The 27,264-nt window shown below is 39.1% G+C and overlaps 1 protein-coding gene across 1 annotated transcript in view; it reads left to right on the top strand.

Moving 5' to 3' along the window:
• The first annotated feature begins 305 nt into the window (after positions 1–305).
• Cpa6 (carboxypeptidase A6) overlaps positions 306–27,264 on the top strand; it is a 326,683-nt gene continuing 299,724 nt past the window's right edge. Inside the window, exon 1 of the mRNA XM_046428625.2 lies at positions 306–581. Coding sequence (XP_046284581.2) covers positions 466–581 — 116 coding nt within the window. The 5' untranslated portion in view covers positions 306–465. The remainder of the gene's footprint in view (positions 582–27,264) is intronic.

Consider the following 27,264-nt stretch of genomic DNA (forward strand, 5'->3'; position numbering starts at 1 on the left):
CGGACACACTGTTTGCAATTAGGACAGGGTCCTTATGCAGAAGGTAAGAGGGAGAATGGTTGTCCAAAAAACATAGGGGCCTTAAATTGGCAAAGCAAATCAACCACAAAACAGAGAAGAGTTACCCAAAGGAAGCAGCACCCAGCAACCCCTGCCATGAGTCAGCACCATGGAGGCCCAGCCCCTTCCAGGGGAGCCTGATTAAGGATCAGGCTCCCGGCTGGGCTGGGCTGGGCTGCAGCTTCTCCTCCCAAGACCAAGTCTTAATAGCAACTTCCCTTCCTTAGCAGCCTAAACTTTTTTTTTTTTTCTTTGTGGCTGGAAAGAAGTGTCACATTTTGCTCATTCCCAAGCCTCCCCCACCCCCTTCCCAGACAATGTGCGTGGTGAGCAGGGGGTGCTGTGAGCTACCTCCAGCCTCCTCTGGTGACTGCTGTAACTTTCAACTCCTCTCATTGTAACGCTATGAAGTTCCTCCGGAAGCCCAGGAGCCAGCCAGCTGCTTTTCTACCTCTTTGCTGGCTTTTTTTGAGGATTCTGCAACCAGGGCATAGTCACCTTTACAACAACCGCTATGCTGGGTAAGTGGAGCAATTTTCTTGCCCGGCAGGGCTTTGATTTGGATGAGGGGGCTGCTTTGCTCCTGTGTGCCTCACTTTTTCTGGTCTCTGAGTGAATCTGCACACTTTTTCTGGTCCCCTCGATAAAACATACATGCAGTTCCCAGTGCTTTGGTTTAGCTCACTGAGAGAATGTGGTGAGCGAGATGTCGGGCTTTTCATATTTTTGATAGCATGCAAACCTCAGCTGTGGACCCCATGTTGAATGGGATTCTGTCTTTGGGGGTAACCATGGACAATATTTGCCTTGGTTGATGCTCAGCATGAAGGATTCTGCTGTACCACGTGAATTGTGACCTGAAAATTACAGTATCTCCTTTAGAATAATATGCAAGAGTACTGGCTTGAAATTCACCAGTGATTAATTTACAACTGACTGTAATTTTTTTATGCTTGTTAGTCTTCAGAATGGTTATTAAAGTATTTTCAAATCTGAGCAGTACTAATAATTCAAGTCAAAATAAGCAGAATAAAAGTAGCCAACTGTAAAATGAGGGGTCTTTTTCTGAAGGAGAAACAAAGGGAAAAACAATCACTTTCTCCCCCTCTATAGGTTAGCAGGCTTTGTATATAGCTTTCTTAAGGAGACCCAGGGCTGGGTATGAAGCAGTATATTACTATGCATGTTCTTATTATCCTGAAGTCTTGCTGTGGTGTAGATAGCAGGCACTCGGTTCAGATTTGCAGGGGGTCGTTCTTTTGAGTTTGGAAATTATGGCATGCCTGCATTTTAGAAGTGGAAGAACCTTAAATAGTTTTTCTAGTTCAATTGCTTAAAACAGGAGGAAAACCAGTGTCATGTCTTTTTAAATGTCTGCTATCACTCAATCACCAGGTGAGAAGTTTTCATTTAATCTTAGATAATGACCAAGTGATTCCCAATGTCTTGAAGAAAAGCTATTCTTTTTAGGAAGAATGTAAGGAAAAGTTTATAAATGTGATCCTGGAACAGAGAATTGTGTTTCCTTTTTTTCTCACTGTCTCCAGTGTTCCTCTGTGCTTACAGGGAAAAATAAAAATAAAAAATAGGTCCTCAGTTCTTGAGGATGCAGGATGGGGGATAGAGGTGGTAGTTAAGGGTTGTTAAGATAGGGGTTATAGATGTTAGTACCATCCCCAGTTTTTCCATCCTTGTGTTCCTGGGAGGAAAAGAAGGGAGTTAACATCTGAAGGCTGCTTTTCTGTCTCCTAACACTTAAAGTCTAGGCATTACATCCTGTCATTTGTCACCTACTTGGAGATGTGCATAAAGAAGCCCATGTTTAATGACTAATGGTGTAACCTGGGGTTGAGGAGGAGTTAATTCTGACTCTCCTAATATCAGGTCATAGGATAAACATATATCACAGATTTCCATGCATGTGTGACTCAGGACATCACTCCTCCGCTGAGCTGCAGCCTAGGGCATAATTACTTCAGTGTGTGGCGCTCCTGTATGATAAGTTGCCAGGCCTGCTTCAGCAGAGCAGGTATGTGCCCTTCCCCAGGCACCACTTTGTATAGGAAATGAGGCCAGTGCCAGTATCTTTTCTGTATGGATCTTTTAGCAACTGGAGCCCTCCTGCAGGAGGCTGCACGATCTTCTCAGTTGTTCTGTACTGAAAGTAATAATTGCCATTTTCACTTCAGCTGCCACATAATAAGATAGTCCCAAATGTATAAATTACCAGATGTCTGAAAGTTGGAAGGAAGAAAAATAATGAGAAGCTGAAGAATTGAGACTTACCTGTCCATCCCAATAGAAGCCGAGGGCTTCTTTAAAATCAGAAATATTTCTGAGTATACTTATCCATCAAAAATGGAGGTCTTTAACTTACCGTAGTGGGATATATGTCATTCTCTCATCACCAAAGACAGAAACTTCTCAGATTTAGGAGTATTTTGCTTTGTTTACTTAGGAACTACTTTCTGCATGTTAAGCTTTTCCAGGAACAAGTAGCTGATAGGAAGACATGGGAATACAATGATTAGCATTATCTTTGGCTTTGCCTATTCAAAGTTAGCCTAAGCCACCTCATCTTTATCCCCTAATGCTTATTTTCTTATCAATAATTATAGGGCAACTCTCTTTCTGGTATTCACTTATAGATATTTAGTAGGCTTTGGTTGAATCCAATAATATGTGATTATCATTTGCAGGACCCTGAACATGAATAAAAGAACAGTCAGGAAAAACTGGTATGCCTCTTGAGAGCAGCTAATGAGCTCAGTTCTATTATTTTATTTTTTTAAGCTCATCCTCCTTTATACATAAATTAGTAACAACTGGATAGGGCTAATGGTGTAATAAATGCTTAGTAAGTTACAAATTTAAGTGTCTCTGGAAATTAAAAAATAAATGTGTAGAGAGACCACAGGCAAAATCTGGAAAAAAAAAAATGGTACTTTGGATAAATATTAGTTACACATTGAAAAGGGAGGTCTAAAAACACATAGAAAAGAAAGAAAACAAAGTGAGGAAAATAAATTGACTTTGAATGTTATGACTCTGCTGATATTCTAGTGTCGAAGGGCTTTAGGGGCCAAGTCAAACATTTGGGCAATAAACAAATGGCAGCCAGTGAGTGAGACTCCTAGACGAGCAAACATCTCTGTGTCATCTCCTCTTTCCCCCTCATCTTGTTTTCTGGAAGCAGACCTAGTTATTTATTATACTGTGATACTGAGGGCACAAACACACACAAAAAAGTCATCTGCATCACAGGAAATTAGGGTAGACTTTTTTAGTGATAGTAAAAGAGATCTAAGACGGTAAAACAATAAATTCTGACAACACCATAGAATTAACGTTGTCATGATTTTTTGAAAACTGCTCATTACCGTTCTTCTTGCCAGTCAATGTAGCCTCGGTCCTGAAGTTCCACTGCCTGTGTTTCAGTTTCTATTTTCCCACACTTAGTAGCTCTCTGTTACCTTGGGCAAGATCCTTAACCAGCTTCAGTCTCCTCCTTCTGGGACAATGGAGGTAACATGAGAACCTTCCTCACCAAGTTGTTGTGAAGATTAAAGTAATAGCACGGTTCTTAGTACTTAGTAACTACGTAATAGGGTAGTAAAACAGCTACTACTAATACCTAAAATAAATATTTATTTAAAATATTAATAATTATAATTCAGCAACCTTTGCCATTGGTAGCAGGATAGAGATCTCAAGCTTAGAGATAACTAACCTGAAGACAGAGTTGTATTCTCACTCAACTCCACCTGACTCCATCATCTATACTTCACAATCTGCCACTCATTTGGGCAGAGAAAATAATTTCATTTAGGAAAAACTGAAGATTTGCTCTTGTTTGGAAAACTGATAGTTTCAGGACAGGAAAGAAAGAGTAGATTCTGTGGGTGAAATTGGAAGTTTAATTTTGGTCACCTTCTCTAGGGGGTGATGAGTCATTGATGGTGAATCACTTACAGAAAAGCAATAACCATAAGAGATTAAAAAAAAAAAAAACAGAAGATGAAGGAACTTTAGATTGTCAAAAAAATCTAAAGTTTTTTGGTGTCACAAAAAAATAGTAGCACCAGAAGTGGTCAGGACACGGGCCTTCATTCAACTAGTAGGTATTATTTGAACCCCGTTGTGTGCCAAGGACATTGACTGACAGGGTGAATGCCCTCTGAGAGTTGTAGTTTAGTAAAAGAAAATGGCCCACATATATATTGAGTATACATTGTATGAGGAGTTTATGACTCTTGTGGGGATTGATAGGAATGCTCAATGAACCAAGAAAGAGTGGTAGAAATCTCCTCGAGGGCCTGGTCAATTCCAATCTCCAAGCCCTGCTGTATCTCAGTAGAAGGTGCAAAGAGAACTGGCTTCCTACCTTGTTGGCTGCTTCTTGGGATATGAAACTACTGGCTTTTGATCTGCATGCTGAGGTTGTATGCATTCATCCTTCCTCATCCAATACCGACTTTATTGAAGTCTCCTCTCATGTCTCAACGTAGTTCCTTCCTCTTCTGTCTTCATTCTCAGGCTCTGATGACACAGCCTTTCTCCCATGACCACAGGTATGCACAGGGCTGGCTACAGCAGCAGTACAGCCAGCTGGTGCATGCGGAGGAGTCAGTGTCTCTGCTGTACTCACCTCTGCCCCAAACCCACATACCTGTACTCCTGCTCATAAGTCCACAAATTCTCCAGCCATCTGCAGAAATAGAATATAGGGAGTCAAAGAAATAGATGGGAAGGAAGTAAGATTCTTTTTTAAGAAGTTGTTTGGTTCTCTAAAATCTGTAGACAAAGAGGCCCCAAGTTGGGATGTAACATATGGAAGAGACAGAGATTATGAGACATGGAGTGATCTATAGAGAGACTCAACCTCAGGGATGCTGTGCTCATTTTGCACTTTCTCTAGCTATCCTCTGTCCCTCAACAGCAGTTTTCATTTGTTCTGTCCCCTGATGGTAGCTTCCTTTGAATGCCCTGAGCTCTTAGAAGCCTAGGTAGGGCTAAAGTACAAGAGATCAGAGCTATCATATGAATCTGAGAGTTGTGTTGCATGTAAGTAGTTAAGGCTCTTTTCAGAGAGGATGGCTGTAAATCCCCCATTTGTCCCAAACTGGCCCAAGTGGCCAGCAACCATCCAGTTGCATCTGCCATTCTGGCATGGTAACTGGCAATGCTCCCCTTCGATCTGAGAACGATTCTGAGTTGGCTACTAAATTGTGGGTTCAATGCTTTTATTCTTTACTATATTTGATTCCTTAATGCACTTTCCTGCATTCCTTAAGCTACCCCCTTATTTTCTTCCTCTGGAACACTTTATCTGTTCCTTTTGTTCCTACGAAAAGAGTTTCATTATTCTTCTCCTCTTCCTTCTAATAGCTGCCAGCCACGTCCGACTTCTTTTTCTCAATCTGAGTTAAGGTAGCTTTCTCCCCACTGATCCGTCTTTCTCTAGTCCTTACTCATAGTGATGATCTTCCTGAAATAAGACATATTAGTCCCTTGCTCAATGCCCTATTTTGACTTTCTATTGCCACCTACTTCAGATCCAGATTCCTCTGCCTGACTTTCAAGTGTTCTAGAAATCAGCCTCTCTGGTTTTCCTGCCTCTAATTCTCCCTTCCTTGCCCCTGAGACCCCTGTCTACTCAAGTCAAGAAGTAGAGTTGCAGCATGGCTCACTTCTAACCAGCAAAACAGCCAGGCCTCATTCATAATAAGAACCAAAAAGCAAGAAGGAACCATCTCAGCTTGTGAATGATAAGCCAAAATGTATGCCATCTGTATATTTGGAGCATTAATAACTATAAAGGAATGGGAAGTTATACTCCATGTATGTATAATATGTCAAAATACACTCTACTATCATGTATATTTAAAAAGAACAAATAAAAAAATAAAGGTCCAAATTTCTATCTTAAAAAAAAAAAAGAACTATAAAGAATGCGTGGTGGGTTCTAAGGTTGGTTTTGAGCTTTTCCCCCATGAGTCAGTGTGTGGTTAATGTAATTATTCTTCAGTGCCTTCAGGAAGTTCCTTTTAGCTCTTGCCCCTTATTAATGGTAGAATATTTTTAGTTTTCCTTATGCACTAGCTCAAAGTACAGTCCCTAAGTGCTGATTGTTTATCAGCTCATTATACCAAAAGCTTTCTTGCCTGCAGACTCTTCCGTGTGTTGGGGCCCTGTGCTCTGCTTGTTAAGAGTGTGCGGCACTGCAGCTCTGTACTCTGACCTGTACTCTCAGGCAGACGGCACTCTGTGGGGATCAGCTCTCCCTCTGCTAGCTGAGCTAGTGAAAAGAAGAGAGTTTCAAATGCTTCCAGGCCATTTTCTCCTTGGGGCCCAGTCTGATAATGGATTTTTTATTTTCTGTCACCAGCATACTTTCTGGATAACACCATCAGCATAATCACTTCCATCCCCCCCAAAGCAGCAGAGGATGTTGATGTTTCATAACTTCACAGCTCATATTGTACAAACGACAGACACATGCATTCTGCTTTCCTGTCTTTGTAAATGGAATTGCTGAACAGAAAATAAAATCTCTTTTGGTGACTTATTGTAGAGTCCTCATTATGATCAATCAGTAGATAACTGGTTTATTGGATTTGAATTTGCTTTGCTAAATAAATGCCTTCATGCTCTTCCTCTAGGCATTAGCTTCTTTATGACAAAGTGGAATGCAGAATAGGAATCTTTCATATCATATTCTGGGCAGTGTCAAATTCCCTAGAATATTATTCTGCTTTAAGTGTTGTAACTGACTTCTACATGGTTTCCCCACAAAATTGTAATCTTTGCTTTTTTTTTTTTCTTTTTTGGTATACTTTGAAAATAGAAGTTTTCTTGTTTCAATGTCTATTTTAGTAAGGATTACTGTTAGTTTGGTTTTGTCAATTTTTTGTTTTTTTCCTCCCATGACAACTCCAAACCTCAATGGCTTAAACAATAAATTTATTTCTTGCTCATGTAAAAATCCAGAACAGGTATGACTGGTTGGCAGTGCCAGAGAACCAGGCCCCTGAAGTCTTGTTACTTTGCTATGCTGAACACTCAACTCTGAAATGCAGTCCAAGAAGGAGTCTTCTGTCTCTCACAATCCACCTAGCAGGAGCATGGAAAGAAAAGGACACAGACTGGAAATTAAATAGTACTTCCTACAAACCAGAATTAGGTAGATGGGCTTTGATTGCAAGGGGGTTGTAAAATGCAGTCATGATCAAAGGCTAGATCAGGAAGAACATACTAAAAGATAAGTAGCAGTTACTCAGTGGTCAGCTGACCCATTCAGTTCTCCTGAAAGAATGATTCCTCCAAGAGGACTTGTATAGTTTTACAGGTTGAGTTGATTAGAAGTGTGCATTTTGTTCTCTAAGTGGTGCTTTTTTTTTTAAGTCATAGAGTCAGAACTAGAGGAGACAAAAAAAAAAAAAAAAACCAAACAAAGCCCAGTCCCTTTTCCCCTTTGGTTAATACATGAGGAAGCAGAACTCCATCAAGGTGAAAGGATTTTCAGAGAGATTGGTGGTGTTAGATCTGCAACCCAGGTCAGTGGGGTTCAAGCATTCTTTACAGTTGACAGCATCACCTTTGGTGAATCTAGAAATCAGCTTACCCTTTCCTATTCCCTAATGTTGTTGGGGATGAAGGCAAGTGATTTGGCAAGGCTGAGAAGTGTTTAACGAGGGAGGATTTTATTTCATTTCTATAAATATTTGTAGGATGTCTGGTCTGCTGCTAGTCTGGGACCACAGAGATGAAAGTGCAGTCCACGTGTGCAATGTAATGAGTAACTCGGGCAAGTAAACAAACAATCCCAACTCTAGGACCCCTCTGCCCACAGACAAAACTCTTGGTGCCAGATGAGTGCAGGATTAGCTCACCTAATCCAGACTGAAGGCTGGAGAGAAGCTCAAAGGTGGCTTCTGAGTTGTGAGCTATCACAATCTAGAAATTCAAACATTACTTCTTACCAGAATTAGGTAGATGGGCTTAGATACAAGGAAGGTTATGGAGTTTGGTCATTAGCTAAAGACTAAGAATATACTAGGTGATAAGTAGAAGTCTCTCAGTGTCAGCAAATATCCAATGACTACCAACAAAATCTCCTTTCCACTTGGCTCAAACAAAAATTCAAATGAACTATTGAACATGATGTTATTTTACATTTTTCTTTTTAAATAACTGGTACTGAAAGGACATGGCTCTGATCTTGGTAGACACACACACACTAACACTAACACACATGCACACACATAATTAGAAAGTATGTTAAGATTTTCCAGATACAAGTGGGAGAGCTTGGTCAAATCTAGAAAATCAAAGCAATTAAGTATGTTTAAATAGAAGGCATTTCTCTTTGCAAGGGGAAGAAGAGGTAAGGCTGCAGAGGTAGGTGAGGTAATGACATGGCTTGTGTCCCATGACACACAGTTCTCATCTCTCCCAAAAGTGATAGGGTGCTAATGCAGAATTTTAAGCAGAGAATTTAAATGATTAGATTTTTAAAATAAAGTTCTGAAGTAACAGAGGGGAAGACTTGAAAGCTTATGCTTGTTGGTGAGACAACTGGGATATTAAGGTGACAATAGTTCTATAAGCTTGCAGTTGCAACATTAGAGAAAGGAGGGAAACAATTCAAGAAATATTCAGGAGGAAGAATTTTCACAAATTGGTAATCAAGCATAGAGGAAAGAAGGAATGGTGTAAAGTGATTCTCAATATTGAAAAATTGAACTGGAGCTCTTTGTAGAGAAGGTAAACACTGTTTCAGATACATGTAGTGTAAGGTGCTTATAAAGTAGCCATTAGGATAACTGGGTCTGGAGCTCAAGAGAAGAATCTAACCTGTTAAATAAATTCCAGTAAGTGAAGTGTAAATCAAATTTCTTGAAAACTTGAGTGTAGGATAGAGTGCCCAGGAAGCTCTTGTTATATGAAAAGAGAGCCCCAAACTAAATAAAGTGAACAAAAGCCAGAGGGAAAAAAAAACTAGCAGAAAGGTATAGAGAGGAAGAAATCCAGGAAAGGTCAGTTCAAGGAAATAAAGAACTCCAAGAAGGAAGTAGCTACTGTCAATCATTGCAAAGTGTACCCAAATGATTCGTCATAAAGGAAGTCATTTGTGATGTTATTGTCCATTTGTGATGGAGTAGTGAGTGAAAACCAGAGCACAGTAGATTGAGGATTGAATGGGACATGAGCAAACTAGGGAGTATAGACCAAAATTTCAAGAAGTTTCTTTTTGAAAGGAAGGTGGGGGTGCCATGGGGAGTTGACGGCTAGAACTAAAGGTAGCAATTTTGCTTTTACTTAAACTCATGGTTTATGCCAGCTGGCAGATGAAAGGAAGAAACTATAGATAAAGAAAAGAAAGTGACGGAGTTAGTCTCTGCAGAGGCTCCTGGTTCACCTCTCTTTTCTTTATAAAGTACACAGTGAGGTATTGGTCCTATGATGAGATAGTAAATAGGGGACCTGATAAAAGGAGGGAGGATTTAGATTTTAAATGTTCCTGAGGGAAACGACTTGGGGAAGAATGATTTCTAAGGGTGCAGCTAATGGTAGAAATAAGTCTCTAATAGAACTGTGATCTCCAACTCCATCATCTTTTTCTGGATCATTCCATGTTACTTCAAGTCACCATAACACACACCCCATAAACCCTCATCATTCTATCTATTATATACTTTTTTCCTTAGGTGTTCATGGACCTTTATTTTGTTCATTTATTTATATGCGGTGCTGAGAATCGAACCTAGTGCCTTACACATGCTAGGCAAGCGCTCTATCACTGCGCCATGACCCCAGCCCCCAGTCTATTATATTTTAACAAAAGAGTGAGGACATGTTTAAATATGTCTGGAGGAAGTCAAAAAGTCAGTCAAGCAAGATTACTGTCAGCAGTCTCCTCAACCCTCATCCTCTCTGCCTTTCTCTTCTCTGTGCTTGGGAGATGGGCCTCTTGGCCTGTATCTGGCTCCTTTCTTCAGCAGGCCAATGGAGGACAGGATGAGAGAAAGACCAGGTTATTTCTTCTATGTCTCCCCTTGCTGTTTGCAAGCCCACAGTTCCAACAGTAGCTACTGGACTCTAGAACAGCCCCTCCTGAGCAGCACCCCTTCCAAAGGCTGGCTCTCTCTGGCCTGTAGGGGTGTAATTCCTTTCCTTCCTTTGTCCCTTTAAACTGAGGGATCACTGATCTCTTCAGCAACTCTGTCCTCTCACCCTGCCCATATCTGTCAATAGCCCCTTTATTAAAGTCTTTGATTGAACCATCTGAGCAAAATTCTATTTCTGCTGGATCCCTAACAGATAAATCCCACCTGGAATTGAAGGCAAAGAGAATACATGTACAACTCTGACAGTTTGTGTTATACCAACTTCTGGGGCTCTGAAATGAAATAAAAGAAGATAGAAATGTAATAGCAATGGAAGAAAGAAAAGGCAAATATGGTCACTAATTTGTATTTACCTAGCATTGAATGAAATGATGCAGAGCTTTGTAGATCAAAATATAATGCAAGGTATTAGGTAGCTGATTCTGCTAATATTACTTGGAAAGACTCTCACACAGACACATCCCATTGCAAAATAGGCTATTTCTATTACCTTCTATTTTGGGGCACTAAGTAAAAGACTGTGAAAATGTCTTAGTTTCTTTTGGCCAAATGAATGGGTCTCCCCTCTCCTTCTTCAGTTTCCAAGCCCTTCCATCCCCCCTCATTCTACACCACATTCTGACCATTGCTTCTTATCCCCAAGTTGGGTTGGGGATTAATCTTTAAGGTAGTTGTGTCAGGCTGTGTCTTGCAGAGAGAGTGGCAATTTGCCTTCTCAGGGCTTATATTTTAATTCAATAGTCTAAACTGAGGGGATGGTGCGCATGAACAATTATTCAAAACAAATGAAAAGACAAGTATATTAGATCAGCACACACTCTCTATGCCTTTTCTCTGCTTTTATTTTCTTAACACACACATCCTGTATTTACATAGATTTCAGTCTTAGATCACCAGCTGTTAAGAGATTTTGGAGTGTCACTCATTTATCACCAGATGAGAACTCTGATCTTTTTTTGCACTTATAGAATGTGTAACCATTTGTACATGTGACCTTGTTGGCTGAATTTTCATTTCCTCCATTTACTTTTCAGAACATCAGACTAACTGGTGAATCTCCTAAATGTCTACTAAGTTATTTTTTTCTGATTTTGTGACTCTAATGAGGATAGAAGAGTCATAATAAGCTACAGTAGGACTGGGGTCTTATCCTATCCATCAGGTTTGCATGGGACATCTGATGACATGATAACCAGACATCTGGCATCAAAATTGCTAAACATCTTGGAGGTTGGAGGCATTTGAGATAAACCTATGTTGTAAGATGTTTGGAGTATTTAGAATATTTTTTCCAGCATCCAGTTTCTAAGTCTTTGACTTATGGGACAGAAAGGAAGGCATATATCAGGAAGTTCAGTTCCCCCTACATTTTCAGACCTCTGTGGAAGCAAAGAGAAATGACTATGAGTGATGACTAGAAAATAATCTTGCATCATATCTGATAGAAAAACCCCTTCAGTATTTCAGAGAGAAATAAATTTAGTCAGCTTTGTTTTTCCCTGCATAAAATAAGGGTTTTCTTTCTTTCTTTTTCCATAAGATCCTAGTTTACCAAGTGAGTGTATTCTCCATACAGCCCTTCTAGAAACTCTCCCATTACTCAACCTCCCCTGCTATACCTATACCCTTCCTTCCTCCTACCTCTGACCCCATACCTTTTACTCACAGGACAGAGAAAGGTATCTTTGCTGATATGATGGAAGCCATGCAGCATTTAACCTGAGCCTTCCCAGTTTCCATCCTTCCTGCCACAAACTGCAGGTCCTTTCTCCCGCCCCCTCTTCCTTCCAAGGTAATCTCTGATCTGTTCAGTCAAAGCTACTGGCTGAGTGTCTCCCACATGCCCAACACTTCTTTTAAGGTCTAGGAACACAGGAATTTAGGTATTAGGAATATAACACTGCTTTAGATATTCATGAATAAAACAAAGTCTTTTGTGGGATTTAAATTCTAATGGAATGATGGAAAATTAATAAACCCTAGTGTAGAGTTCTGATAAGGGCTACAGAGAGAGAGAAAGTGCAGAAAAGGGATAAAGAGTGTCAGGAGAGTTGATGAGAAGAAAAAAATGAGACCAGGAGTCACGTGACTCTCTGAGAATAGAAGTTTCCAAGCCTGGGAAGCAGTGAGTGAGGTATGAATCTGAGTTTATGTGGCATGACCTTGAACCGAGGGTCTCAGGCCAGCAACATCAGCATCACCTGGCAACTTGTTAGAAATGTAAAATTCTCAGGTCCCCTCTGGCTCCCAAGTCAGGAACACTGAGGGTAGGGCCAAGCAATATGGGTCTTAACAAGTGGTCCAGGTGATTAAGTTCAAGGTTGAGAACCACTGTGGAAGACGACCTGCAGGGTGACCAGGCTGGAGCTGCAGCTGAGGGAACCTGTCAGTCACCTGCTGCTCCCCATAAGTTAGGGATCTATTCTCTTTTTTTTCTTATCATTATGAATTGCCGAGATTCACCCACAGCCCTCTTCTTCTGCACCTGGTTCTGGGGAAGTCCTCTCTCCTCCACACCTGCCCACCTTTCATTATCCAGTTCAAACACTATCTCCTCCATCAAACTAGCACTTCTGATACCCCCATTCTGCTGTCATGTTTCCTCCTTTGGAATTCCATTACACTTTCTGTCATTTTTAACAATTGCTGTACTGCTTTGCTCAGTATCAGTTTGTGGATGTCTTATCTTTCCTTTTAGGTGATAAGCAATTTGAGAGTAAGATGCTATGTCTTATTCTTATCTATATTCTCACAGTCCCCCGACAGTCTCGGCATATTTAGCAAAAAATCAGAATGGGTGGAAAGGAGGGAGTGGGGTCTGGAAGGAAATGAAGAAACTAGAAATCAAATTGCCAACAGTATTGCCAAACTAGATTTCATCAATGACAGGCAGTGAGGAATAGAAACCATTTGCCCTTATGGATCTAGGAGGAAGTTGGGGAGCCTAGAGTGGCCACCTGTATCAGCTTAAGTGTGATGTCCTCTGCCCTCCTGTAGATTTCTCCCTCTTCGATATGTTTTAGGAGTCATTCACACTATTATCCAAATTTGGTCTTAGATGTTCTACTTATATAACCTCCTTCGATTGTTTTATATTTGGGGAGATCTCGGGAGTTGAAGCCACTCTTCCCTGACTGGTGCCTAACGAGCATCTGCTGGTCAACATGGTTATTAGATGTTGCCTTTTACCAAATTTAGTGAAGTGCTCCTTGCATTTTTGTCTTTGTCATTTTATCCTCTAAGGATTACATTTGAATTTGTTTTATTTTTTTTGAGTGTGATAGTCTCTTTAGTTTTCAACTAAGCTTTACAAACCAAAGGTCCCTTATTTCTCAGAACTTTCTTGGCCATGTTCTTCCTTTCATATTTTTCTCTTTAGATTCCTTGATTCAGTAAGAACAAAGTTTGGTTGTAATTCCTGTACCCAGTTTCTCTATTAAGATCTTTATATTAATTCCAGGTACCCACATAAACAGAATGGCCCTGGAAAGCATAGGGAGGCTTCCCTTAAAATAAGCTAACTTAATAAAAACCTGAACACAAAGATCAAATAGAGTGCTATGTGGTTCAGGCTCCTTAGGTTTTCAGCATTTCCTGATTGGAGGTCAGCATGCTTCCCACAACAGCAACCCAACTTTAGGAAAATCCACAATGTCCAGACAGAAGTTATGTGAAATCGGTTGGTCTCTATGAGAAAGGAGGAGAAGAGCTGCAAGTTGATTTGATTATTCACACATAATGAAGCTTCCATTAAAACCCCCCCCAAAGAGACAAGGTTCAGAAAGCCTCCAGGTTGCTGAACATGTAGAGGGGCTAGAAGGGTGGCCTCAGAGACAGCCTAAAGGTCCTGGGGCCCCTTCCCACTTATCTTGTCTAATGCCTCTCTTCCATCTGGCTGCTCATCTGGGTAAACAGGAGAAGTATTTCCTTGAGTCTGGTGAGACATCCCAGCAAATGATGGAACCTAAGGAGGGAGTCATGGGAACCAACAATTACAGCCAGTTGATTAGAAATACCTAACACCTGGATTTGTAATTGGCATCTGAAGTAGAGGGCAGTGCATGGGACTGAGCCATTGACCTGTGGGATCTGGTGTTAACTGTGGTTATAATGTGTTCAGAGTTTAATCAAATTATAGGATACCCAGCTAGTGTTGGAGAATTTATTTTGGGGAGACCCCCAAAACCACCCCATATCTGCTCATAGAAGCATTCTGTGTTGAGTATTATAGAATTTCAGAACATAGAGATGACCAAAATCAGGCCAGTAAGAATTTCACACCCTAAATGCTGTAACTTTCTTTACTTGCCATTACCATTAAAAAAAATGCAGTTGTCAGGCTTACACATTTCAAGCAGTAATTTACATCTTCTGTGCTTTGCAGAACACCTGTATTCTTTATATATGTATTCTATCAGGCTCTGAGCAGCCTACAGGGATATCCCATTTAATAATTTGGCTAAGTTTTGCACATCCATTTTTCTTGCCATTAATAGAAACAATAATTTTCTTCCATAGTTTTTATCTTTCAGAACATGACTTCAGTTCCTCCTGAGATCTCTGAGTGCTACACAGTAGGACTTATGATTTTGTATGGCAACTCTTTATTCTTCCCAACTAAACTATATCCCGGTTGTGGAAAGGAACCTTGTGTTAGTCTTCTTCAATTCAATTTCTGTAGAGAATGACAGATATCTCTAAGTATTATTATTATTACCCTGCTTTCCACTAAAGTTAAACCACAATAAACTGCCAGTATTTGAATATTTTTAAATATAAAATAACAGATATTTCAGATGGTTCAACAGTATAAGCTTTAACTCTGAAAAATGAGGACTTTTTTTTCAGGCTGTATAAATACTAGCTGCTTATATGTAGATTTCTCACTAAAGTATCAAAGATCTATCAAGTTTACTGAGTGTATTGCCAGAGCTCCTCAAATTGAAATGCACAAATGGGATTCCAGGGGCTTTTGCTAACAGTGCAGGTTCATGGGGCTTCAGGAGAAAGAGGGCAGAACTTGAGATTCTGTATTTCTAGCAGGTTCCCAGGTGATATGAACACTGGCCCACAGAACCAGATTTTGAGTAGCAAGTTATTGGACTTCTGGGTAAGGAATCAGCTTACCCAGCTGTTAAGTTCTAGATCTGCTACTAGCTAGCTATTTGTTATTTTAACAAGTCACTTAATCTTTCTGGGCCTTGCTGTCTATACTGTTCTGAGATTAAATTAGGTTGAACATTCCTTCCAAATTCCATGTTGATGGTCTGCCTGATGTGAAAACTAAACACAGTGAAAGTTTAGTAATACCTGCTCTCCTACTTATTAGCAATGTGTCCTTGGAGGGAATTATTTAATTGCTCTATGCCTCAGTTTCCCCATCTGTAAAAGTGCTTGGGACAGAGAAAGAACTGGCATACATAAACTTAATAACTATGTTTCTCAAAGTATTAATATTCTCTATAGTTTCATTTCTGAGAAACTTTCCTAAAGGAATTATATAAAATGTGGGCAAAGATATAGAGGCTATAGAAAGACGTTTATCGCCCGCTTATTTATTGTACCAGAACCTTAGATACACCTATATGTTCAGTGATACAGTGCATATTGTGTTTACAAATAATTTCTAATGCTTAAGATATAATAAATTGAAGAGAAAACAAGAGATAGAACATTATTACTCATCAAGTTTCACTATGATTTGTTACATATAAATGTTTATTACATATATATATATATATATATATATATATATATATATATATATGTGTGTGTGTGTGTATATATATTTGGGGGAAAAATTCGAGAATGTGAAAGTGGTTATTATGACCTGTTGATACCATTACGGTTTATTCTTCTTCTCTATACTTCATTCCAATTTGCTAATTCTTCTCCATGAAGCATGAACTACTTTTATATTAAGAAAAAGTAATTTCAAGCATGTAAAATTCTAAAAAAAAAAAAAAATCAGCCCTATAGCAAGAGTTTCAACTTCTAGGAGATCTTGTGCCAAAACGGTTTTAGAAGCATTGCAAATAAGAATCAGAAGTCAGTAAATTTAATAATATAATAGTCAGTGCCAAACTGACGACTGAAATGAAAAACAAGCACATTCCTTATTTTCTTCCTGAGTGGAAATGAGATTGTTGGGTATTCCAATGAAGCATTAAATAGCCAAAGTGGCTGCCCTGGTGAGTGCCAGTTAGACACTAGGGAGACTCAAAAACAGAATAGCAGAGCTCAAGGTCTTTCAGTTTAGAATAATACCAGAAACAATGAGCATCAGCTAATATGTGTGTTTAAGGAGATGGATTTTCAAATAGAAATTCTTCAGTGGTCTCAATACCACAATATGATTAAATCTGTATTTAGATTTTTATTTAAAAGTGAGGAAAAGGCATTTGAAATGACTGCAGGATGAATCCATTACACTTTTCATATATTATCCTATATTTTTCCCAGGCTGAGTGAGGCCATTATATTTTAAGAAGAAACGCGGGAAAAATATTTGCCAGGAGCTTTTCGCACCATCAATTTCTTTTTAAAATCTCAATAATACTGACCATCAGAAACTAGTCTAAGTTAAATGTCTTTTGATTTGCCAAAGAGGACTAAGGATTTATTTCTTGCCTCTATGGGAGCATGAATTGAGAGAGGAGTTTACGTACATTTCTACTGTTGCTCTACCACCTGATAAAATCTCTCATCCTTAATTTTTATCTGACTTTCTTATATACTTCAAAATTCTCACTGAGTCCACATTACCTATGATCTAGGGTGCTGGATTCTATCCCTAACCAATAATCTCACTTGGAAACTATAAGAAAAAGACTTCTGAATAATAAAAAAAAAAGCATTTTTCAGTTGCTTGCAAAACATTTAGAGAGGTCTTTGTCTTGTTTTGGCTAAAGAATGTTGAAGACAACAAAATTTGCAGCTAACTTTGTGATAGATTGCAATATGACTGGGTGGCCTACTGTCACCTGCAAAAAAAAAAAAAAATGGACTACAAAGTAGGATTATTTATCTAACATTTATTTGATCTAATCCTTACTTAAATTTTATTTTTGTATGTTTTGGCACATTAAATGCTGCATGTAAATGACTTAAAAATATGGAAATTGGGGGCTTTCATAATTTCCAGTCATGAATCTTTGAAAATGGAGGTGATGATCTCAAGGTTCTATCAAGTTGGCCAACAGCAGCGTATAATAGGGCCTTTGTTTATTTCTCAAATTTTTATTGATAATACATATGTCTCAAGTTATGTTAGATGATAGGAATATAAAGGACTAGGAATAAGAAAGACAAAGCTCCTATCCTTGTCCTGATTTCATGAGGGACAAAGACAATGCCTAAGTAAATAATAATTACAGATTCTTAAAAATAGCTATGACAATATCTTATAAATAAGATATTGTGTTTTTACTTATTCATTCAACAAATGTTTCTTGGTCACCTACTCTGTATCTGGTACTGTGCTAAGCACTCCTACACAGTAGATGTGGTCTTTGCTTTCACCGAGTTTATTCTTGAGGTAGCTTCAATGACAACTGTGATTGACATTATAAAGGAGACGTAGGACAGGGTGCTGACAACTCAGAAGGAACATGTAACTAGAAATGATAGTCTAAGATGGGAGAAGCCTTTCTTGGAATGTTATCTTTAAGATGGGGCCTTAAATGATGAAAAGTTTGTTGGGGTGTGGCTACTAGAGCTGAGGAGAGCTCTTGAAAGATGTATGCTCTCCAACTTAGGAGAAAGGAGCATGGGTACCTGAAGCTCCCACTCTCACTGATTATTTCTGATTGCAGATTTAATGGAAAGGCTAATAGCTTACTCTCATTTGTATGTATGTAGTTACTATCTTAGACTTTGCAAAGCACATGCTCACGAGTTAGCTGTTCCTCATCTATGGGTACAGCATGCAAATAAATGCTTAAAATTCTGGTGGATATAAAGACTATGCAGGTGCCTTTTCAACACTCAGTATCTAAAACTCTGGAACTAGATGTGGTCTTTGCATTGTCAGGCACACCTTAAAATGGGTGAAACAGTGCTCCAGGGGCGGGGGGTGGGGCCTCTGCTTCTAGTAGGGAGCTCTCTGAATATAAGCTCTTGGCTTTAGAAAGCATTAGGCTCCAGTAAGTTGAGTGCACAGTTGAAATCATGACAAAAGGAAAACTTCAGATGTGATCAGTAGGTACCTGAGGTTTGCCAAAGGTAACACACCATGTGAGGACATCAGACCGTAGAGCCAAGGGGCTCTAGAGGTAGAGGGTATGCGAGCCCAAGCAGGCTCTGGAGCAGGAGATATACCTATGCCATGCTCTGATGTCAACACCCTTGCTCTATATTTTAAACACAGTGGAGAAAAAAAAAATCAGTGAATTTGTATCCTTTGCTCATTTTTCTTTAGTTTGTTTCTTTTCCTGTTGGCCTTATCAACTTTTGAGAGAACCATATATTAGGGATATTACTCTTTTGTGTTATATGTAATGCTTTTTTAGCCTACCATTTGTCTTTTGACTTTTCTGTAAGGCAAAAGGCAGTGTAAACAGTTTTAGTGATTAGATATTCATATCTACCTTCAATTTTTCTTCTTTTGTGGCATTTAGATGTATTTTGTTTAAAAACGTCAAAGATCTCTCCCACTAAAAATTATACAAATGTATAGCTTTCCTTCTGATTTTGCATTTTTCCTTTTTACATGTAGATCTTTATATGGAATTTGTTTTTTCCTGCATGATGTGAGGGAGAGTATAACTTTTTTTATCCTAGTTTTATCCTAGAGGAGGGCCATTTCCAGAAGCAGACAGTTACAGGAGAGGGCATGTATTTTCATTTACACTTGGCATATTTTCTCACAAGAAAATTCAAATTAAAATAACAAACTAATTTTCACATATCAACTTGGCAGAACTTTAAAAGACTGAAAATACTTAATGCTGTTGAGGGTACAGAAGACAGTATAATTCTCATATAATGCTGGAGGAATTGTGAAAGTGCTTCAACCTCTTTGGAATGGAATCCAGAAGAATCTGTTAGGGGTTAAGATCTTCATACCCTTTTGCCCAGAAATTCCATTAGAAAAATACATGTCTAAAATAAAGGAATTAGAATGTGTGTAAAAATGCTTGTTGTAGATTGAATATAGCGATTTTTTAAAGAAAAACCGAAGAAGCTCATCAATAAAGGACCAATTGGAAAACTCATGATTTATCTATACTGTGGAATATTATAAAGGTATTACAAAGAATGAATTATGGGCATGAGTTAACCTAAAGGACTCTGGGTGACATATATTTTTAAATAAAAATAAAGGTTTAGAGTAATATGTATGGTCCTATTTTTGGAATATGTTAACTTTTGCATTGTAGAAATCTTTCTTTGGAATATTTTTTGAGTTCTTTCCTTTTTGGAGGAAATGGTGGCAGTGATATTTTGTGAGACCGCATTAATGAGTCCTTTTCACATCAAGATGGTCTGATATACCAACATGAGAGATTTCATGTCAGCATGTAATTATATATTTCATAAGAACCAGACTAGGGAAGTGAAAATCTAAATTCCATTTTTACTTACATTTCTTGGGTATGTCATTATGTACCTGACATCTCTTCTTTTAATACCTTTTGGAGAAACAAAGAAGAAAAAAATTAAGTGCTCCAAATGCCCCTGAAATAAGGCAGTATAGGGCATGATACATTTCCCTACCATGTTCATATTCCCTATAGTTAAAGACCCAGGTTTATACACCATAAATGAGTATCATAGTTTCAGCCTACCAGTTAAGGGCCACCCTTTTTTCATTTCAGAAAGATGAAGGGATGTGCTGCCATTTTTAGCATGTAGAAAATGTCAGCTCAGCCTGGGTCACAGCCCAGTTGACTTCGCACAACACATGCCGAGGGAATGCAGTAGATCTCAAAGCTGAGAGCTTATCAAAATCACCTGTAGATTTAACAGATGCAAATACAACCCCCTAGGCATACCTCAAATATACTGAATCAGAGTTTCCAGAAATTGGACCCAGGAATCTATTTTTAAAACTGATTCCCAGGTGATGCTGATGCATCTAATTTACAGGCTATTGTTTGTGAACTACTGAAAAAGTCTATTAAATAAGAAGGTCAAGCTGCCTGCAAAAGGTAATACAGGCAGTGATGACAACAAGAATTTTTAAAACCTCTACTATCAAAAAGTATCATTTACATGAAGTTAACCTTTATGTAGGTCAGCAGAATATGTAAAATTCAAACATGTTTGAAAATTTTGCAGTATTTTTCTCCACATTTGAAAAGGTATGTTGATTTGGGTTCTTTTTAAAAAGTAACATATCAGCCTTGGCCAAAAATAATAATAATAATAATCTTGAACCTCCATTACTCATGTGCATCTGGCCCTCCCCATCAAAGTCCTCATATTAGTTACATCATAGTCTCCTGACATATGCATATACTTTATTTGAAAAACTCAGTCGCCTGAGCAACATTATACTTTAAAATTTCTGCAAAAGTAAAGCTAGTATACAAATCCTGGTTGTATTAGTCCCTTACTTCTTTTCTGAGTAATGGATGTATGACTTATTTAAAAGTCAAAAGGCAATCTATTAACACCAGACCTTCAATACATGAAACCCTTGAAGAATATTACCACTAACAGAAAAAGAAAGACCAAGTTGAAAGGGAACCTTTTAGAAAGACTTTAGACAAAGCAAATGGCACGCATGGTATTTCTCTTTAGCCTCTAAGGCAGTAAAGTACCAGATGTCATACAACAAAGTCTGAGGGGACCATGTAACCTAATGGGCGTAACCAGAGTGCTCAGCTTTAAAAAGCTCTTGGGCTTATAAAAAGAAGCAACTTGGCACCATTAACTCCATATGTTAGATTTAGGACATGTTTTTTTCCAGCCTGCATTTGATTTATTTAAACATTTGTAATGCTTGCCCTTTGTATTAAAAGGGAGGTTGTAAGTGAATAAGATGTTTGTTCAGTCCCTAATTAGGATATCTTTCACATAGTAGGTTGCTTAGTAAATATTTGGTAATGGTGTTATCTAGTAACTTCTAATTGGACAGTTGGAAGAGGAAAGATCAGCTCAAGTTGATCTCAAGTGCAGTAAGCTATGCAATGTACACATTGACGTCATTCTCTAATGGAGGCAGCCAGGAAATGATCAACGTGGCAAAGAGAATCTAGAGTAGAGCTATAATTGCACACAAAGCCCTAATTCAAAGATACTGCAGCGAGGCATTTAAGATTCAGGATACACAATTCAGATATATAAAGTTACCCAAAGATATATCAATTTTGTCTACTCTCCTTTTTTTCAATGTCTTTTTCTTAGAAATCTGCAAATTATCCAAACAAATACAGCATCCCTTGCACTTCTCTGACCATTTCTCTTTTGTCTCCATCATTGGAGTCCATCTCTTTCCCCACCCCCGCCCCTACTGAGGTTGTCACTCAGGGCTTAGCATCTGTGAGCTCTCAGTTCTCTCTGCAAGATGTTGATCATTTTCGAGGCTTTAGCTGTTGCCTGGGTTCTGATAACTCTTGAGTCTTCATTTCCAGTTCTGGCTTCTTACACATAACTCAGTCCCCTATGTCGAGTTGGCTGCTGGACATTTCCAAGGGGAGGCTTTCATGCCAACTTCTCTAAAATACTTCATTGTATTTCACAATTTTCCCTCCCACTTTTCCCTATTCTCAATTTAGAGAAATATAACCACCTAGAATCTAAACCTCCATGAGTTTTCTTTCTTCCCTAGTGCAGTAGCTTATCAGGTCTATTCCTTTTGCAATCTCCCAGCTTGGCTTCATTTCTCTCCTGCCACCTTCGTTAGTTTATGTCTGTGTGTCCACAATTGCTTCCTGCCATATTTTTCGGCTTCCAGATTCTCGCCCTTCAATTCACTGTGACATCTGTACTAAATTAATCTTTCTAAAGTGCTTGCTGCCATATTGCTCTGAGATCCAGAATGATTTGGTGGCCCATGACATCTCAGGAATCAAATCCAAACTTATTTATCCAACTTTCAAGGCCCACAACAATTTGGTCCTCTGCAGCCCTGATCCTTTCTCATTTTAGCTTTTTGGTTTACTTCAAAATAAATCTCATGGGAGGACTAAATTCTAGGGCTCTACAGCAGAATAGGATGACTATAGTTTAAAACAACTTATATATGTGTATGTATTTTGTTTTGTATTCATTTATCTATTTTTTTACCGTGCTGGGGATTGAAAGCAGGGGCCCACACATACTATGCAAGACCTCTATCACTAGCTACATTTCCAGCCCTAATTTATATATTTCATTGAAAAATTAGAAAAGATTGAAGGCTTCAAACATGAAGAAATGATAAGCAGATGTTTAAGATGATGAAAATGCCAACTATACTGATTTGATCATTGTATATTGTAAACTTGTATCAAATTATCACACTGTACACCACATATATGCACAATTTCTATGTGTCAGTTTAAAAAAGCAAATCTCTGTTCTGATTAGTGTGATTCTGGTTCACTTCTACAAATAGGGCCACAGTGTGATCATACTCCATTCCTATCATTCATACTCAACTGGGACGCAGTCCTTCATTCTGCCCACCAATCTGAACTGTCCCTACCTTCCACCCTCTTGCTTCAAAGTTCCACCTCTTATCATTAACCAAACAAGCCCACAGAAACATCTCTCTTATAATTTTTTTTCTCTAACTCTCAGAACCGTAAATGTGAAGCCCATACTTAAGCTACTTGATATGCCTTTCACAGAACTTCATAGGTAGTAAATCAAAAAAGATTTACCATTTTGATTAAATTTGGAACTTGTACTGTTGACTTGATGATGATTCTCTATTCAACATGCTCAAAGAAATGAGGATGTGGTGGTAGGAAGGGGATTGGCAGCAGGATTCAGCTTTTTCTCCTAAGTTCGAGAAGATAGCTCTGTGAATTGAATTTAACCCTCCCCAGCTATGTTCAGATAATCCACATCTCCAAAAACAAATCTGAGTTTGGGAAAAGGTACAAGTCCCACATGTTGTCTGACCTGTACACATACCCTTTCCCACAGCCAGCGCATCAGCCATGGGCCCAATCTAGGAGCATGAGGTGACAGATGCAGGCCAACATGGTTTCTCTCAGGATTTGTAAAAACTGTGTTCCTGAACTACATCCAGAAGAATAAGCTTTCAATTTTTTTTCTGTTTTCTGTAGCCAAAACTAATACTTAAAACATCAGAGAGAGGAAAAAAAAAATCGCAATGTATGTTTTAAAACCTGTGTATGAGTTTCTTTCGAGAACCATTATTTTCTTAATTGTGCCACCAGGCAGCGTTTGACTTTACAATATTTCACAGAATCAGGATGTCTATAAGAATAAATTCAATATTCTAGAAAATGAGGTAATGGGTCCAGAGATTATCCAGGTAGGCTGACTTGGAAGAATGCAAATGTAGTTCTTCTGGAAGGCAAAATAACATGGTTCAGTAGTCTTAAAGGAAGCCAACAATGCCCCAGTTGTGTATCTTTATTCTCTATTTCATAGCCCTATTTTCCACTCCCCCCTTTCATCCCTGTATGATGAATGTCATACACAGACCTGCTCACCTGCCTGCCTGTCTCTCTGTGTCATTTATTATATGGACTTGGTCCTAAACATGTTTTTCTTTCCAAGCCTACCTTTGCTAACAGTATATCAACCAGGCCCAAATCAAGGCATCCCACTGAACTCTCTAGGGGAGAAATCTGTCCTCTAATACTTCCAGTTTGTGGCTGCTTCACTCCTGTTCTCAGCAATCACATGGCCATTGCTCATCTGTGTATTTCAAATCTCCATTTGCCTCTCAATTGGGGGGACTTTTGTGATGGCATGGAAGGCCACAAGGACCCTCCAGGGCAATCTCCTGTCTCAAGATCCTTAACCACATCTGTGGTGTCCACCTTTTGCTCTATAAGGTAATAGTCACAGGTTCCAGGAGTATCTCTTGGAAAGCCATTGTTGAGCCTACAAAACGGCAGACTCCTATTACTTGGTACCTATCCAATGCTACATCATTTTTAAATCACAAAGCAGCAAGATGTTGAATGTACACCATATGGTTACAGCGGTTATCTTTTGGGAGTGGGATGATGGGGAATTTTCGTTTTTCAATATGATGTTTTTGAAGCATTCTACTCTTTTGTAAAGAGCCTGTGATGGATATGTTTGTATTTGGGGATAAAACAATAAGGATTAAAGTGGAAAAAAGATACTTCCAGCAGTCTTAAAGGAAGCCAACAATGCCCTGGTTGGGTATCTTTATTCTCTGTTTCATAGCCCTAATTTCCACTCCCCCCTTTCATCCCTGTGCAGCTGCTCCCCTTTCACTCATCTGTGTAATTTGGATTGAAAACACACTTCAGGCAATTACATCCAAACTCAGATTTGCTTGGCTTCAAAGTCCCTGCTGCTCCCTCTGTCGCAGGCTATTTTTTCCTAATTTTCTCCTTAAGAGGTCAGAGAAGGAAGTTTCCAAAAGGAAAGAAACAAGGAGAATAATTGGAAGGAATAGGGAATTTTCTTTTTTGACCTGTTGTCTGAAATCTTTCATTTTATTATTGTTTTTCCCCCCTTATCAAGAGTGGCAGTATCCTATGCGTATCTGGATAAAAATGTGTTTCTCCTCCTTATGGTAATCTCTACTACCCTGCAAAGGTTTTCTTTTGTGATGCTAGTCTGTATCACTCATTGACCTTCTCATCCTATATTCTTGGAGCAGTTGGCTATTTTTTTAGGTATTGTGAACAACAGGCGGGAAAGACAATTATGAATAAAGTCTAGGCCCTAAAAAGACTTAAAGTCAATTTTTTCCATCTAAACAATGTTTCATTAGCTTAAAGGACAAACTTGTAAGCCTCATAACTATTCTTCGGATTTATTAAACTGTACTCACTATTATGTCTTATTTGGCCACACCAATAAAGGTGTTTGTAGTTAAGTGTGACAGAGGACATTTTCCATTGTTTTAGTGAAATAGTCAAGTGTTTCTGCATGTATATGTAATCAGGCATTTAATTAAATCAACTTGGCTAACAACTAGGTATACTTATTGTACTGTCTAATCACGGAGATAAACACAGCTGGTGTGGGCATGTGGCTGGAATGCTCTGGAAAATGGGGAATGGGAGATTTGTTAAAAGCTGCCAATAAAACTTCCTTTTATTAACTTTAAACATTTCAGGGAGGAGCTTGCTTTCACTGAGAATGAAGGCAGTGGCAGAGTAGCTCCTTTTTTAAAAAAGGTGGTGGGAGTGCTTTCAGCAAGGTTGGTGAGTTGTAGAAAACGCATAGAACAGAACTCCTCAAACTGTGCACAGAAATCACCTGGGGGTTTGTTAAAATGCAGACTCTGATTCATGGAGGCTGGGCTGGGGCCCAAAATTCTAACACACCCACCCCCTGCCCCACTGCTCCTCCATGCTGTCACTGCTGGGGTTGGTCTTACAAACTAGCAAAGCTGATTCCCAAGAACAAGAGGAATCTGCTAACTTGCCCAAGTTCACTGCTGCAGTGAAATTGAGGAAAAAAATTCATAGCTTGACCCTGCGGTAGTTGCCCTCACCATAACTTTTCATTTTAGTCGCTATCATACTATCATATAATAAATATATTTGGTCTTTGTTCCTGGTTCCTGGAACATAGCTCCTAAAATCCTTGGAACTTAAAGTGATAAGGTGTCTTCTGTATGCTAATGGGTGATGGGTGGCTTGGGGATGGTGGGATGGTGGCTGATCTTCAGGAAAACATGGCATGTGCTTTCAGTTCCATCCACCAACAGGGAGAGGACGGGGACTGGAGACTGAGTTTAATCACAAAGGATCAATGACTCTCAAACATTCTTGTGGAATGAAACCTCTACAAAAAGCCCTAAATGACACGGTTTGTAGAGCTTCTAGGTTGGTGAACACATCAAGGTTCCCAGAGGATGGTACTCTCAGAGACAGCATGGGATCTGCAATCCCCTGCCATGTCCCCACTCCCACTAATTTCTTGTCCATTACATCTCTTCCATTTAGCTGTCCCCTGAACTGCTTTTTTTTTTTTTTGTGGTGGTGGTGGGGATTGAACCCAGGGCCTTGTGCATGCAAAGCAAGCACTTTACCAACTGAGCTACATCCCCAGCCCCCAAACTGAATTGGATTTTTAATAATAAACAAATAAAGTGACTTCCTGAGTTCTGATAGTTATTCAACCAAATTTCTAAACCAAGGAAGAGGATCATAGGAACCAATCCCTGATCTATAATCAGAAAGGGGGGGCAGGACCTGCAAGTGGCTTCTGAAGTAGGGGCAGTGTTGATCTGTGCTCACTCTCGTTAGTTAGCATCAGAAGGGAACTTAATTGTAGAACACTCAGTATCTGTAGAATTGGAGAATTCATTGATGGGGTGGGGACCCCACACATTTGTCGTCAGTTGGGAATAACAGTGGTTTAGATACTTGGTTCCCTTTTCAATGACTTAAAGAGGATGTAACCCAAAAGAGGTACCTTCTGTGATTTTGGTAAGCCTGGGATAGCTGCTTTGTTCCTTTAGTTGCTGAGTTCATCTGGGCTTAGAAAGCCTATGTGTTTTTAACTTCCCAAATTATACCATGAACTTTTTGAGAGCAGAAAGGGATCCCACAGTGCTGGATGCCTGTTAAGTATTCAATAAATATGACTTCTCATTTCCATAAAATCTTTCCAGTAAGCCCAGTCTGTGAGCTCTACTTCTGCCAATAAAACCACCAAGAGCACTAAGGAAGGCATTTTGCTCGAAGCTTTAAAGGTTAACAGGGATTAGAAGCAGATTTCAGCTGAGGGTTAATATTAGGATATCAGGAGATCCCTAAGATCTTTGGGGACATTGTTGCCACCTGAGCTCCCTGGTTTCTCTATCCTCATTGTAGACCTTGTGCTTCTAGCCCCCCTACGAACACCTTAATCCTCCTTCAGGTGAGTTTCCCTTCCAATCACTTTCCCTTCTGGTTTTGTCACCCTGCCCCCATTCTTGAGATGATCCTGTGTTTCTTTAGAATGGAGGTGG

This window comes from Marmota monax, unplaced genomic scaffold (assembly GCF_021218885.2).
Source record: "Marmota monax isolate L192 unplaced genomic scaffold, Marmota_monax_Labrador192_F-V1.1 WCK01_AAM20220418_F8-fsc00044, whole genome shotgun sequence".
NCBI classification, from domain to species: Eukaryota; Metazoa; Chordata; class Mammalia; order Rodentia; family Sciuridae; genus Marmota; species Marmota monax.